Source organism: Procambarus clarkii, chromosome 18 (genome assembly GCF_040958095.1).
Source record: "Procambarus clarkii isolate CNS0578487 chromosome 18, FALCON_Pclarkii_2.0, whole genome shotgun sequence".
NCBI classification, from domain to species: domain Eukaryota; kingdom Metazoa; phylum Arthropoda; class Malacostraca; order Decapoda; family Cambaridae; genus Procambarus; species Procambarus clarkii.
This window is the reverse complement of record NC_091167.1, coordinates 22,862,423-22,876,069: the sequence shown is the minus strand read 5'-3', so window position 1 is coordinate 22,876,069 and position 13,647 is coordinate 22,862,423. Positions and strand designations below refer to the sequence as shown.

The 13,647-nt window shown below is 44.2% G+C and overlaps 1 protein-coding gene and 2 non-coding genes across 7 annotated transcripts in view; 2 read left to right on the top strand and 1 right to left on the bottom strand.

Moving 5' to 3' along the window:
* The first annotated feature begins 408 nt into the window (after positions 1 to 408).
* TRNAG-UCC (transfer RNA glycine (anticodon UCC)) lies at positions 409 to 480 on the top strand. Its single transcript has one exon. It is a non-coding gene; the product is annotated as a tRNA-Gly (tRNA).
* Positions 481 to 648: 168 nt separating this feature from the next.
* Positions 649 to 720, bottom strand: TRNAC-GCA (transfer RNA cysteine (anticodon GCA)). Its single transcript has one exon. It is a non-coding gene; the product is annotated as a tRNA-Cys (tRNA).
* Positions 721 to 1,918: 1,198 nt separating this feature from the next.
* Positions 1,919 to 13,647, top strand: part of LOC123754363 (protein FAN) — a 37,381-nt gene continuing 25,652 nt past the window's right edge. For 2 of the 5 annotated variants that reach the window (XR_011229032.1, XM_045736704.2), the window contains exons 1-11: positions 1,919 to 2,070; positions 5,441 to 5,582; positions 5,985 to 6,109; positions 7,528 to 7,618; positions 8,059 to 8,172; positions 8,492 to 8,677; positions 9,200 to 9,274; positions 10,834 to 10,893; positions 11,248 to 11,390; positions 11,535 to 11,697; positions 13,298 to 13,452. Coding sequence is in view for 4 of the 5 variants with exons in the window: in XM_045736704.2 (XP_045592660.1) it covers positions 2,054 to 2,070; positions 5,441 to 5,582; positions 5,985 to 6,109; positions 7,528 to 7,618; positions 8,059 to 8,172; positions 8,492 to 8,677; positions 9,200 to 9,274; positions 10,834 to 10,893; positions 11,248 to 11,390; positions 11,535 to 11,697; positions 13,298 to 13,452 (1,271 nt within the window). In the remaining variant the exon portion in view is untranslated. Of the gene's footprint in view, positions 2,071 to 5,440; positions 5,583 to 5,982; positions 6,110 to 7,527; positions 7,619 to 8,058; positions 8,173 to 8,491; positions 8,678 to 9,199; positions 9,275 to 10,833; positions 10,894 to 11,247; positions 11,391 to 11,534; positions 11,698 to 13,297; positions 13,453 to 13,647 lie in introns of those variants that run through there. The other 3 variants (XM_045736706.2, XM_045736705.2, XM_045736709.2) reach the window with 3 other exon arrangements.

The window sequence follows — 13,647 nt, the reverse complement described above, 5'->3', positions numbered from 1 at the left end:
ATTGTACCACTGCACCAGCACCTGCATATTGTACCACTGCACCAGCACCTGCATATTGTACCACTGCACCCAGCACCTGCATACTGTACCACTACACCAGCACCTGCATATTGTACCACTGCACCAGCACCTGCATATTGTACCACTGCACCCAGCACCTGCATATTGTACCACTGCACCCAGCACCTGCATACTGTACCACTACACCAAGCCGTAAATGCCAAAATTATGTTAAATTTTAAAGTCCAACTGGAAAAGATTATCAAGGCCAATGGAGGGGGGACCTTTGAAAACCGCCGACTTTGTCTTCATCGAAGCCGCTAGTATTAATGGCTCTGGAAAATTCAAGTAAATAATTTATAAATGACTATATTAGATAAATATAAAAAGAAAGGCAACTGCGTACAGGCGATGGTGGTATAGTGGTGAGCATAGCTGCCTTCCAAGCAGTTGACCCGGGTTCGATTCCCGGCCATCGCATTTTTCGAATTTGTCATTTTATTTTTTGCAGATTTTGTTAGTTTTAGTTCTCATTTAACCTCTAAACATAATACGTATATTTATAATACTTCACCTGTAAACTACGGAAAATATATAAAAATAACAATAAAAGAAAAATGGTATGTGTGTTAAGGCAGACATAAGGTGAGGGGGCGCCCGGGATTGAACCAGGGACCTCTCGATCTGCAGTCGAATGCTCTACCACTGAGCTACACCCCCGCGCTCTGGACATACTCACCAGTCTTCCTACAACACATTTTATTTATAAATATTTGGACTCTATTGCATTTTAAATCTCTATTAGATGGTGTTATAGTATCCTTTCCATGTCCACTGGATGGGGGGGGGGGGTGCAGGACGAACATATCATTTGTGACACTATAGCTCTCATATGTCAGTTGCTTAATTAAGAAATTGTACTTGTGGTCGATCACGAACCCATTGATGGTGTGACGACTTATATTGAATTTTGTAACTAGCTCATCAAGATTGTAACTTGCTTAGCTAGATGAATTGTGGGGTTCAGTCCCTGAGCCCATTATGTGTCTGTAACCCTTTCCACTACCGCCCACAGGATGGGTATGGGGTGCATAATAAATGAACTAAACTAAACTAACTCCCATGAATGAAACCAAATTTAAATCTTGGAATGATTAATAAATAAAATAAATAAATAAATAAATAAATAAATGTTTATTTAGGTAAGGTACATACATAAAGAGATTTTACAAAGTTTGTTGGATTAATAGATAGAGCTAGTACATACAATGCCTAAAGCCACTATTACGCAAAGCGTTTAAGCTAAGCTAAGAGTTTGTGTAATGAGTGAGCCTGGATGCACGTATTCTTCACGTAATATTAATATTTGTTATGCTTAACTTATTGAACTGCATCTCTTAATTAAAATTACCCTAACTCATCTTCACTAAATTTCAAAACATTGTAAGGCTTTAAGGTTTAATTTCACTCTGCACAATTGAGTTACGGGAAAGTTGTACATGTAGGCTCCATACACAGTTTCAAATATAGGTCTGATAGAGCCCAGTAGGCTCAGGAATCTGTACACCAGTTGATTGACGGTTGAGAAGCGGGACCAAAGAGCCAGAGGTCAACCCTTGCAAGCACAACTAGGTGAGTACAGCTGGGCCCAGGTACCCCCCCCCCAACACCACAGCAAAACAACACTCCCCAACAAGCACCATTGTCCGCAACCGTTCCTTCACGCCCAAGGCGCTCACCACAGCCACACATGCACTGTAGCTGGAACTAGACATAGCGACAATTAAACGAGGTGTCTCAACGTACAAAAATATGGTACAATATATTAAACTCAAAGTGTATAAACAAACTCCAATTGCTCGTCCATGAACAAACACTGGGGCGAAGTCGAGTGTGAAGTAAGGTGAGGACGGGTCGGGACGCGTTGACAATCAGCTGTTGGAGGCGCTGTTGGCTCACACGACTGTACATCTTGCCCTATTGTAGAGGCTGTAGGCCTAGTGGGCGAGTGTGGCCCCGGCGATGGTAGCGTGCTGAGTGTGCTCGCCTCACCATGGACGGCGTCGACCGGTGAGTGTCGACCAATGTGGCAGTGTATGTTGGTGAGAGGGAGGGAGACTTTTATGGTGGAGCTCCTGGAGTATGGTGTATGTTAGGGGGTGCTGGAGTATGGTGTATGTTGGGGGGTGCTGGAGTATGGTGTATGTTAGGGGATGCTGGAGTATGGTGCATGTTGGGGGGTGCTGGAGTATGGTGTATGTTGGGGGGTGCTGGAGTATGGTGTATGCTGGGAGTGCTGGAGTATGGTGTATGCTGGGGGGTGCTGGAGTATGGTGTATGTTGGGGGGTGCTGGAGTATGGTGTATGTTGGGGGGTGCTGGAGTATGGTGTATGTTAGGGGGTGCTGGAGTATGGTGTATGCTGGGAGTGCTGGAGTATGGTGTATGCTGGGGGGTGCTGGAGTATGGTGTATGCTGGGGGGTGTTGGAGTATGGTGTATGCTGGGAGTGCTGGAGTATGGTGTATGCTGGGGGTGCTGGAGTATGGTGTATGCTGGGGGGTGCTGGAGTATGGTGTATGTTGGGGGGTGCTGGAGTATGGTGTATGTTGGGGGGTGCTGGAGTATGGTGTATGTTGCGGGGTGCTGGAGTATGGTGTATGTTGGGGGGTGCTGGAGTATGGTGTATGTTGGGGGGTGCTGGAGTATGGTGTATGTTGGGGGGTGCTGGAGTATGGTGTATGTTGGGGGGGGCTGGAGTATGGTGTATGTTGGGGGGTGCTGGAGTATGGTGTATGTTGGGGGGTGCTGGAGTATGGTGTATGCTGGGGGTGCTGGAGTATGGTGTATGCTGGGGGTGCTGGAGTATGGTGTATGTTGGGGAGTGCTGGAGTATGGTGTATGTTGGGGAGTGCTGGAGTATGGCGTATGTTGGGGGGTGCTGGAGTATGGTGTATGCTGGGAGTGCTGGAGTATGGTGTATGCTGGGGGTGCTGGAGTATGGTGTATGCTGGGGGGTGCTGGAGTATGGTGTATGCTGGGGGGTGCTGGAGTATGGTGTATGCTGGGGGGTGCTGGAGTATGGTGTATGCTGGGGGGTGCTGGAGTATGGTGTATGCTGGGGGGTGCTGGAGTATGGTGTATGCTGGGGGGTGCTGGAGTATGGTGTATGCTGGGGGGTGCTGGAGTATGGTGTATGCTGGGGGGTGCTGGAGTATGGTGTATGCTGGGGGGTGCTGGAGTATGGTGTATGCTGGGGGGTGCTGGAGTATGGTGTATGCTGGGGGGTGCTGGAGTATGGTGTATGCTGGGGGGTGCTGGAGTATGGTGTATGCTGGGGGGTGCTGGAGTATGGTGTATGCTGGGGGGTGCTGGAGTATGGTGTATGCTGGGGGGTGCTGGAGTATGGTGTATGCTGGGGGGTGCTGGAGTATGGTGTATGCTGGGGGGTGCTGGAGTATGGTGTATGCTGGGGGGTGCTGGAGTATGGTGTATGCTGGGGGGTGCTGGAGTATGGTGTATGCTGGGGGGTGCTGGAGTATGGTGTATGCTGGGGGGTGCTGGAGTATGGTGTATGCTGGGGGGTGCTGGAGTATGGTGTATGCTGGGGGGTGCTGGAGTATGGTGTATGCTGGACCAGACCAATCTGCCTCTTTCAGCAGATCGGTCTGGTCCAGTATGTGGCTGGTTCGATCTTCTCTGATCATCTTCGTGTCTGGTCGTTTTGACGTGGGTTTATCACCACTTGTATGGTGATCAGGTGGCTTCGTTGATGGTGTTCCACTTGAGGGGTTTTGTCTCGGCGGCAGTGTGAAGATTCTTGGCGGTCCTTTTGGTACGTTTTATCTCTTCGTTGGTTGTCATCGATTTCTGTTTGGGTTTGTTTGTCCTTTCTCTCTTGGTTGTTTCAGGGCTAAATCCTGTCGCCTCATATCATGCGGTGCTGGCAGAGCCGCTTTAGCCTTCTGGGTGGATGTCACTTCTGCTCCATTCTACAAGTTGTCTCGGGTGTTGTTTCACCTCCGGCCTGCTCATGCGCCACCTGAGCTGTCCTGGTCATTAGACCGGGTGCTCTCTTTTTCTCTCTCTCCCTCAGTTTGTAGTGGCCCCTTCAGTTCAGGACTGTTTTTCTAAGGCTCTTTTCTTGTTGGCGTTGGTCTCTGGGGGTCAGGTTGGGGAGCTCTCCAGCGCAGCAGTTTCTGCTCTTTCAGTCCTGGTGGTTGGTTTGTTCGTTTGCAGCCGTCTCCTTCTTTTCTGGCAAAGAATGAGACTGCTTCTTTCTGGAGGGGTCCTTTGGTTGTTGATGCTTGGTTGGTTCAGCCGGGGATGCATCATGTTTTGTGTCCAGTTGCGGCTCTTCGCTGTTACTTGCGTGCCACGGCCTCCGTGGCAGGGGACGCACTTTGGGTTGACCCAGTTTCCCTTCTTCCCTGTTCCAGGGAGTGGATCTCCACAGGATTATTCGATCCCCCTACCCCTCCCTCCCCCTCCCTTCCCCTGGAAGGGGGAGCTGCGCAGACAGCTGCACGGCGGCTGTGGTGACATCATGCTTGTTTTCTGATTGGGGAGTTCTGCTTGCTCGTCTAGCCTTTCGGTTTGCAATTTTTACCAGCTCTAGTTTATTTTGGGAGTCCTACCTTTCTGGGTGACTGACCTGGTAGATGACAGACATAGACTGCTTCCAACTTGGGCGCCTGACATCTGAGTGGACAGCACTTCGGATTCGTAGTCCTGAGGTTCCGGGTTCAATCCCCAGTGGAGGCGGAGACAAATGGGCAAAATGTTTCTTTCACCCTGAGGCTCCTGTTACCTACCAGTAAATAGGTACCTGGGAGTTAGACAGCTGCTACAGGCTGCTTCCTGGGGGTGAAGGCCTGGTCGAGGACCGGGCCGTGGGGACACTAAGCCCCAAAATCATCTCAAGATAACCTCAAAAAGATAACTACATTGGTGTGTCTATAGGCCATTGTTCCTCATTCCTTTCTGAGGGGGGGCCAGGTTCTGGCTCATGGTCCCTGGTAGGCTAGAACTCCATCGATTGACTGTTGCCATGGTCTAATGTTAACACATCAGTCCGGTATAGCTCCGGGGAGTCTATGGGTCTCGCCCATGAAATGGCGTTTCATTATATTCTGCACTATATTCAACTCTGGTTTTATGCACAATGAAATCAGATTGACCTTATGTAACACCTCGGGACCCCTGAAGGATTTGGTCGAGTCCCATGTTGCATTGATTTTACCCCGTTGTGTAGTGGTTTAGGATGGGGGCTTGGGGGTAGAAAGTGGGGGGGTTTGATTCCTCATGGCTCCTACTGATTTTCACCTTATCTTTTATGTTAACATTAACCATGCCTAAAATAATCTACCATTTTTAAGTACCAATTAATACTATTTCCCTTGATTTGGTTTTCTCTTGTTGATAAAATTTTGTGCTTACCAGATTTTCATTACTTCTGCTTGAGCCTGGAGAGATTTACTTTGAAGATTTTGCAGCCATCTACATTCTTCCCGAAGAGAGTGCTAATAATAATGATGGGTGGGCAGAAAAATTTGAGAATAGGCTGCTGAGAGGACGTTTGAAGGTAAACTGAAGCATTTCTTTGATTTAAATAATTCAATATACAGTACAACTTAAAAAATAATAATAATAAGAGAAATTTGAACTGAAATTGGTTTCTATTAGTTGATACTTGTGCATCAATCTGCTTGACAAATGGAGAATTTGCTAATTAGTAATTGTTGCTAAACCTTGTGGTTAATAAAAATAAAATTTTACTTTTGAGTTTGTTTTTTAAAATGCTATCGGCTTAATGTTGTTTATGTGAGGTCTGCACCTATTGAAATAAAATGACAATTTTCTAAAATTTTAAGTCCTTTAGAATTAGATATGCTAAACTAATCTGTAGGTTTACTGCACTTTAGAAACTCATTTTAAACCTAAACTCTGAATCTCACTAAATCTGAACTAAATTTTTTTTTATCAGGTGTGTTCGAAGTCTCTTGTATTTGATCCACGGGACATGCGTGCTCCAATTATTAAATTTCCATTTCGCACATTTGAGAGAGTTGAAGAAAGCAAAACTACTCTGACTAATGAACTGCTTTACAGGTGATTATCATACTTTATCATTGTTGAAGCAATTAAGGTATATTAATCTAGCTCAATACTGTTTCCCTCTGTATTTGCTACACATTACATTACAATATTTTCCATAGTACTTGCAGCATTCTTGCTTGGAGCATTTATAGCATACTTGCACGCCGCCCCTCTGCCTTCTTGCACGCCGCCCCTCTGCCTTCTTGCACGCCGCCCCTCTGCCTTCTTGCACGCCGCCCCTCTGCCTTCTTGCACGCCGCCCCTCTGCCTTCTTGCACGCCGCCCCTCTGCCTTCTTGCACGCCGCCCCTCTGCCTTCTTGCACGCCGCCCCTCTGCCTTCTTGCACGCCGCCCCTCTGCCTTCTTGCACGCCGCCCCTCTGCCTTCTTGCACGCCGCCCCTCTGCCTTCTTGCACGCCGCCCCTCTGCCTTCTTGCACGCCGCCCCTCTGCCTTCTTGCACGCCGCCCCTCTGCCTTCTTGCACGCCGCCCCTCTGCCTTCTTGCACGCCGCCCCTCTGCCTTCTTGCACGCCGCCCCTCTGCCTTCTTGCACGCCGCCCCTCTGCCTTCTTGCACGCCGCCCCTCTGCCTTCTTGCACGCCGCCCCTCTGCCTTCTTGCACGCCGCCCCTCTGCCTTCTTGCACGCCGCCCCTCTGCCTTCTTGCACGCCGCCCCTCTGCCTTCTTGCACGCCGCCCCTCCGCCTTCTTGCACGCCGCCCCTCCGCCTTCTTGCACGCCGCCCCTCCGCCTTCTTGCACGCCGCCCCTCCGCCTTCTTGCACGCCGCCCCTCCGCCTTCTTGCACGCCGCCCCTCCGCCTTCTTGCACGCCGCCCCTCCGCCTTCTTGCACGCCGCCCCTCCGCCTTCTTGCACGCCGCCCCTCCGCCTTCTTGCACGCCGCCCCTCCGCCTTCTTGCACGCCGCCCCTCCGCCTTCTTGCACGCCGCCCCTCCGCCTTCTTGCACGCCGCCCCTCCGCCTTCTTGCACGCCGCCCCTCCGCCTTCTTGCACGCCGCCCCTCCGCCTTCTTGCACGCCGCCCCTCCGCCTTCTTGCACGCCGGCCCTCCGCCTTCTTGCACGCCGCCCCTCCGCCTTCTTGCACGCCGGCCCTCCGCCTTCTTGCACGCCGCCCCTCCGCCTTCTTGCACGCCGCCCCTCTGCTCCCTTGCACACAGCTTTCTAGCATTCCTGTGTGAAGCTGTTTAATATTTGTCTTTGCACTTCCATTGCTCCTGGCTTTTGACTTAAATTCCCTTCCTCTGGCAAATGAACTAATTTTAATTTTGTAACGTATGATCAGGCTACCTAATGCTCTTCCCGGTCCCACCCCTATCTAATAGTTTTTCCTTTGGGTCCTAACCCCCTGTAAATTTGCCTTGTGAACATTGCCACTTGTTTAAGCTTTAATGAGGAACTGTTGTTTCAGTGAGGGGGAAAAAAGTGTTGTTGAGGTGACCTGCAGTATGACAGTGGAGATGCTGGAGGGAGGAGTCTTGCAACCATACAAGTTCTGCAGAGTAGGTTCTATTCTACCTCCATTAGCTAGCTCTGGTTTGCAGGATAGTTTGTGCAAAATCTTTGAAATATATGTAAACTTCATAAGAATCTGTAGTTGCAATCTTGGCTTAAGCTGCTGTGCTTTAGTTACTTGAGCATTTTAATCATTTTCTTTTTGTATATATTTTCATGTGTTGGAATGCTGAAGTTTGCAAAAGGCTGTACCATTTTTAACATAATTCTAATGACTGATGTAATGGTAATGCTTAATGCTTTCACTTATACATGGTCATTTACATTCCCACTTGGATCAATCATGTGCAGTCATTTCCACTACATTAAGGTTAAAATTATAATTGCATTGTTCATTAGTGGAATATTCTAGAATATAATTTCATTAACTTTTAACATTACACCTTCTAGTTTGTTCATCTGTTAAGACTGTTAATATTTTTCACAGGAAGAACACAAACACAAGTTTCAGCTGATATACGCAGAGGTAACGACAGTTCTTCCACAGATTTGTCAGCTCCAAAGAGCTTCAACATTGCCTCCTAATGACCAAAATACAATGGTTTGTTTTACATTGAAATGGTTAAACATAATTTTCAGTCTAAATTGATGTATGAATCATAGGGGCACTATTGAAGAAGTGATATATACATATGATGGTAAAAATTCTGTTTGATAGTAGTTAGTGAGGAAGATACGACGAATGGCTGGCTTTAACCTGTTTAATATATGCTCTCATATTTTCCTCTGGGCTCTTGCCTGGTTCCCACCTCATGAAAATGGAAAACAGGGTGAAGATGATCTAGACAAATACTTCATATGACTATAAAAATAGGAATAATGCTAGTTTTAGATAAAGCACTTTTTTCTGATGTTTACAGATTCAAGCCATCGTCAGATCAAGACAAAGTAGACAGAAGTTTGACAGAGCGTTGCTAGAAGACCTCTCAGAGACTGAGATCTTTGAGACCAAAGCCAACAAAGTGACGCCATTAGTAACCAACCCAGGCACTGTGCTCCTCACTACCTCAATGTTATACTTTCAGCCTCATAATAATGCTGACAAGGTTAGTCAACAGGAGAAACACTTGTTACAAATGTTTACTAATGATATTCATTTCACTAGTTGCTGATATCAGGACACTTGACCCTCTGGATTGTGCAGTGGTAGTTTTGAATATTTTTCTTGTTTTGTGTTAATCCTTTGCAGAGTTTAGTGTTTTCGAGGCTTTGATCTGTGTTAACCCTCCAGTTGTCAGTAAAAATTTGCAGACTTTTTTGGATGCTCTCTCATTGTGATGGTTAATTGTCAATTGCTCTCTGTGCCTCTGTGAGGAGGGCCACGTTTTGGCTCTTATCCTCAGTATGCCAGACAAAATTCCTATATCTGATGTGACCCATGTGCATGGAGCAATCTCGGGAAGATAGCTTTAGGGAGCCACCTGACCTCGTCTAGAAAGTTATTTCATTATATTCAATACTGGGTTTTTGTTGGTCTGGTAAGTGTGCTCAGTTGATCACTATTTTGCCTTCATGAATACTTTATTTGTTAATCTTAGTAAAAATTAATATAATATTTTACTTTACAGCAGTATCCTGTGATAAAAATCGGTCTCTCACATATCAGACAAATCATCAAACGACGCTATCTATTAAGGCAAGTGGTAAGTTAATTGAATTAATTTCTGGCATTGAACACAGGCTCACAAGCTAAGGAATGTGAAGGGAAGTTTTCATGCCTTGTGAGTAACTTAACTGACAGACTTACTTCTTACCATTCCTTCAGCTATCTCCCCTTGTCAATTAGCTAGTAGGCAACCACTGTCTTTGAATGACAGTAATTTCCTGATTTTCCTTTCTCTTAAATATCTATAGATTGATCTGCAGATTTCCAAGCCTATTGGGCTTTATTATATGGACATTTGAAACTGTATATGGAGTTTGCAATGGAGGGTGATCTGTACTCTATCTACAGTGGAGATCGATAAGATCTCCATCTAAAAGTATCAGAAAGAGTCAATATAATGTATAGTACAGGTCAAGAGACTCAAACAAAACACAAACTTGGAACTTGTCAATATTAGGCTTGGGACCCATGTAAATATGGGCTATCAGGAAGAACTAATGGAACATAAAAACATAATCACTCATAAAAATGTACAAATATCCTAAATACAGGTACTGTACTGTACTAGCTCGTTTATTCGAAACACACTGAACTTAATACAGTATTTGGGTTATCCAGCCAAAATCGGGTTCAAATAATTTTCGACCAAACTTCGCCATATCCGAACAAATTCAGATACAGTACAACGTCAATTTGGTGTAACCAGATTTGGTGAATCTCCGGCTAGGTTGTACACTTTTCAGGCCGGATTTACTTGCCCGTTTCAACGAACTCTGGTTCATCAAAGCGGGGAATGTGATAATTTGCTTACAATGTTGGGACAGAGTTCACAGACTGGTGGAAAACTTTCCCATTACTGTACATGTACATCACAAGTTACAATTAATAGTTCCTTCATATGACAAGTTGGATCACACAAGTGGACCACACAACAAGTGAACCATATTAACCAAACACCAGTCAGACTGGTCCACACAACAAGTGAAAGACTGAGTTTCCATGATTTTTCGTTCACTGATTTATGGCACGCCTATCTTTGTAAATAAATTTAAAGGCTGAAGCGTGAGAAGGTAGCTACATGTAGCAAAATCTCCTTATAGACATTTTCTGTGATGAAACAACATGTGTGTGGGTGGACATATATAGAGAATACTGTACTGTTAACCTCATTTGGTTTTCCTTTGATGTTTCATCATAGTTCAGTGACCCATGACTTTGAAAGTTTCAGAGTACTCAGAGTACGGAAAGACTAGGTGTAAATTCCTTACATAAATTTCACAAATACACAAGTGTGGGTTTTTATCCTATGTTATTATGTCTTTGAGAAGACATTACCATTACTAACCCTGTATAGTGTACCACAAAGCTCATTGGATTCAAATTGTCATTAAGTCATCTGAAATTGTTATTAAATTGTTGCTCTTGACTACCTTTGTGTAACTGACATTTTAAGATACTGGTACTTGTATATAATTGTTTTTCTCCAGACAAACAATATATCAATCAGACTAACTTAATCTTATAATGTTCATTGAAGGAAAAAAAAGGTATAGATCATTCATTTGACAAAATGGTAAAATTAAGTTGTATTTTCAGGGTTTGGAAGTATTCTGCCGAGATCAATGCATGGTCAAACATCTGTTGTTGACATTTAAGGTACAGTTTGTTGAAAAGTATTATATTTTAAATGTTTGATGAAAGTGTTTATGACAATACAGATTGTAATAGTGAATTTGATGTTAGTGGATAGCTCAGTTATGTTCATTTGAGAGTAATACATTTTGTTCTATTTTCTGAATGTCATTACATTTTTCACCTAGCTAAGTAAGAGTTTCAAGAGAGAATATGGCATTCTTGAGCACTCTGTTGATGTTAGCTCTACCATGAAGTGTTATCAATGTGCAAGTCAAAGATAAATCTGAAATTCTGTCTAGTCTAATGAGTTAAACCAACTGTCCAACTATTGGTTGGACAGTTGCATGAATAATATTGACTATTGTATTGCTTCAGGAGTCTGAGTGTAGAGATAAGCTGTACAAGTTCCTGACACAACAGGAGAGAGTAAATATGGATGACATGCGTCAAGACAATATGAGTTACCAGTGGCAGGCGGGAGCCATATCAAACTATGACTACCTCTCCTATCTCAACAGGTTAGACCTACCAACGAAATTCTTCTTGATAAAGAAATGAAGTTCTTGTAAATAGCTTAAAAGGAAAGTATTTAAGATGTGTGTGTGTAACCAAGAAGAATACAGTACCTCCGAACATATCTAATACAGTTTTTCTGTTAACAGTCAGGCTGATAGGAGTGAGAATGACTTGACTCAGTACCCAGTGTTTCCCTGGGTATTGGCAAACTATGTGAGTGAGACCCTCGACCTATCAGATCCTGGAATATATCGTGATCTGTCCAAGCCCATAGGTGCTCTCAATGAAGAAAGACTTAAAAGATTAAAGGTAATGGCTTGTTCTGCATTTCAGTTTGTGAAAATACTGTAATACTATTCATTGATAATTTATTGACTGTAGTTCAGTATTACCATCTACTTTAAATATTGTTTTATACATTTTCATTTTATTGAGAACTTTGTTGGCATTGAGGAATATTGTCCTACCTAGTCTTGTTTGTAGTTCTTGGTCTGTAAGAGTTCTTAAACAGTTTCTGTAGATGATTTTGAGAAAGGTTTGCAGATGATTATATTCAGTAAGTAACCACCACTTCGTAATCTGACAGCTTGTGAACATTAAGTCTGAAACCAAGGGCAAATGGATTATTCACTAGAAGTGCTGATGTATCGGTGGCATAAGTTTATTTTTTCAGTACAGTAAGCACATTGATTTGTACCTCAGTAACTTGTGAAGTTACTTGTGATGATTCAATAGATACCATGATGAGCTCGGTGCCAGAACGGATTAAATTCGTTAATCGAGGCACTATTGTATGTATGTCATAATTGCCATCGACCAGGGAAGGACCCAGAAAAGTAGGAGAATCAAAACAGACCACAGTCTGGTTACACTATGCAAGCTCCATCTTCAAAATAGCAAGATATCTCCCTTAGAAAGAAAACAGACAAGCAACACATCATCCAGCTAAACCCCTCCCCCCCTTCATAAGTGCTACCCCTCCCACCGAGGAGGGGAATTACCCTGAGTGAGCTGGCAGCCCACCACCCAGTTCTTGAATGATGAAAGCCTCCAACCGAAGGGAGGGAGGGTGTTAGGGAGCCGTCAGGGTTCACCCAGAAACGGGCTTTTCATTACATTCATCTTGGATTAATGTAATGCACCCCCACCTGGGTTATTGCATCCAGGCATGGAGACCTCCTCTCCAGAAAGATATAGCTACTCTGGAGAAGGTGCAACACTGGGCAACAAAAATTATACTAGAGCCTAGTCATCTTTTGTATCGGGAACGGTTGAGGGCCACTGGGATAACAACACTGCAAACAGACTTGTAGACTTGTGCACATTTGAATGCAAGAAGTAGGCCAAATAGTTCGGAGTGAAGGGTAGAGGCCCAGTTGTTTATATGGACTCCTCGCTCAAAATGTAAGCCATTGTCAAAACAACTGCACTTCCTAGAAAAGTTTAAGTTTGGTTGTTACCTTCTTTCTTGTGCCCTCTTCAAAATTTATTATGAAATGTGAATGACTTTTGGATGCAATAGTCTATTTTTGTATGTTTGACCAGTGGTTGCTACAGGTTCTATCCCTATTGTATGACAGGGGTAGTTAACCATACAGATCTCTTAACCAAAAACATTTGGCAAACAAGAGGTATATTATTAGTGAATTATTTGACTTAGTCTTTAAAGATAATACTGTATAGGGTTTTCATTATTTCTGGTAATCTAGAACATTACCTTCAAATTCTGAATTGAGTAAATCCTGCCTAATCTAAATTATCCAGAGACTAAAATATAGAAAGACTGGGAGAAAGAGGTTGCTTAACACAAAGCAAATCTGCCACATTGAGACTATTTACTTTGCTGAATTACATTTAATAAAACTGCAAGTAACTAATTTTCATAATTATTGGATCCATTGTTTTGTAGGAGCGTTGCAAGGACATGCCAGAGCCAAGATTCTTGTATGGCTCGCACTACTCTACACCAGGCTTTGTGTTGTTCTACCTCGTGCGGCAGTACCCCCAGTATATGCTCTGTCTGCAGAATGGCCGCTTTGATCATCCTGATAGAATGTTTAACAGGTAATGTTGGGAACCTGATTGTGTACAGTACTTTGGTAATATAAGAATAGGGTAAACCCTTCTTGGAGAAGGGAAGAGTGAAACTGACCAGCTTGAATACCAGAGTACAGCAGTTTTCCGAAGGTAATGCTCAAAGAATCTAAGTGTTTATAGTAGAATTGTCAAGATTCATGAAGGTATTTATAGTCTGGAAGA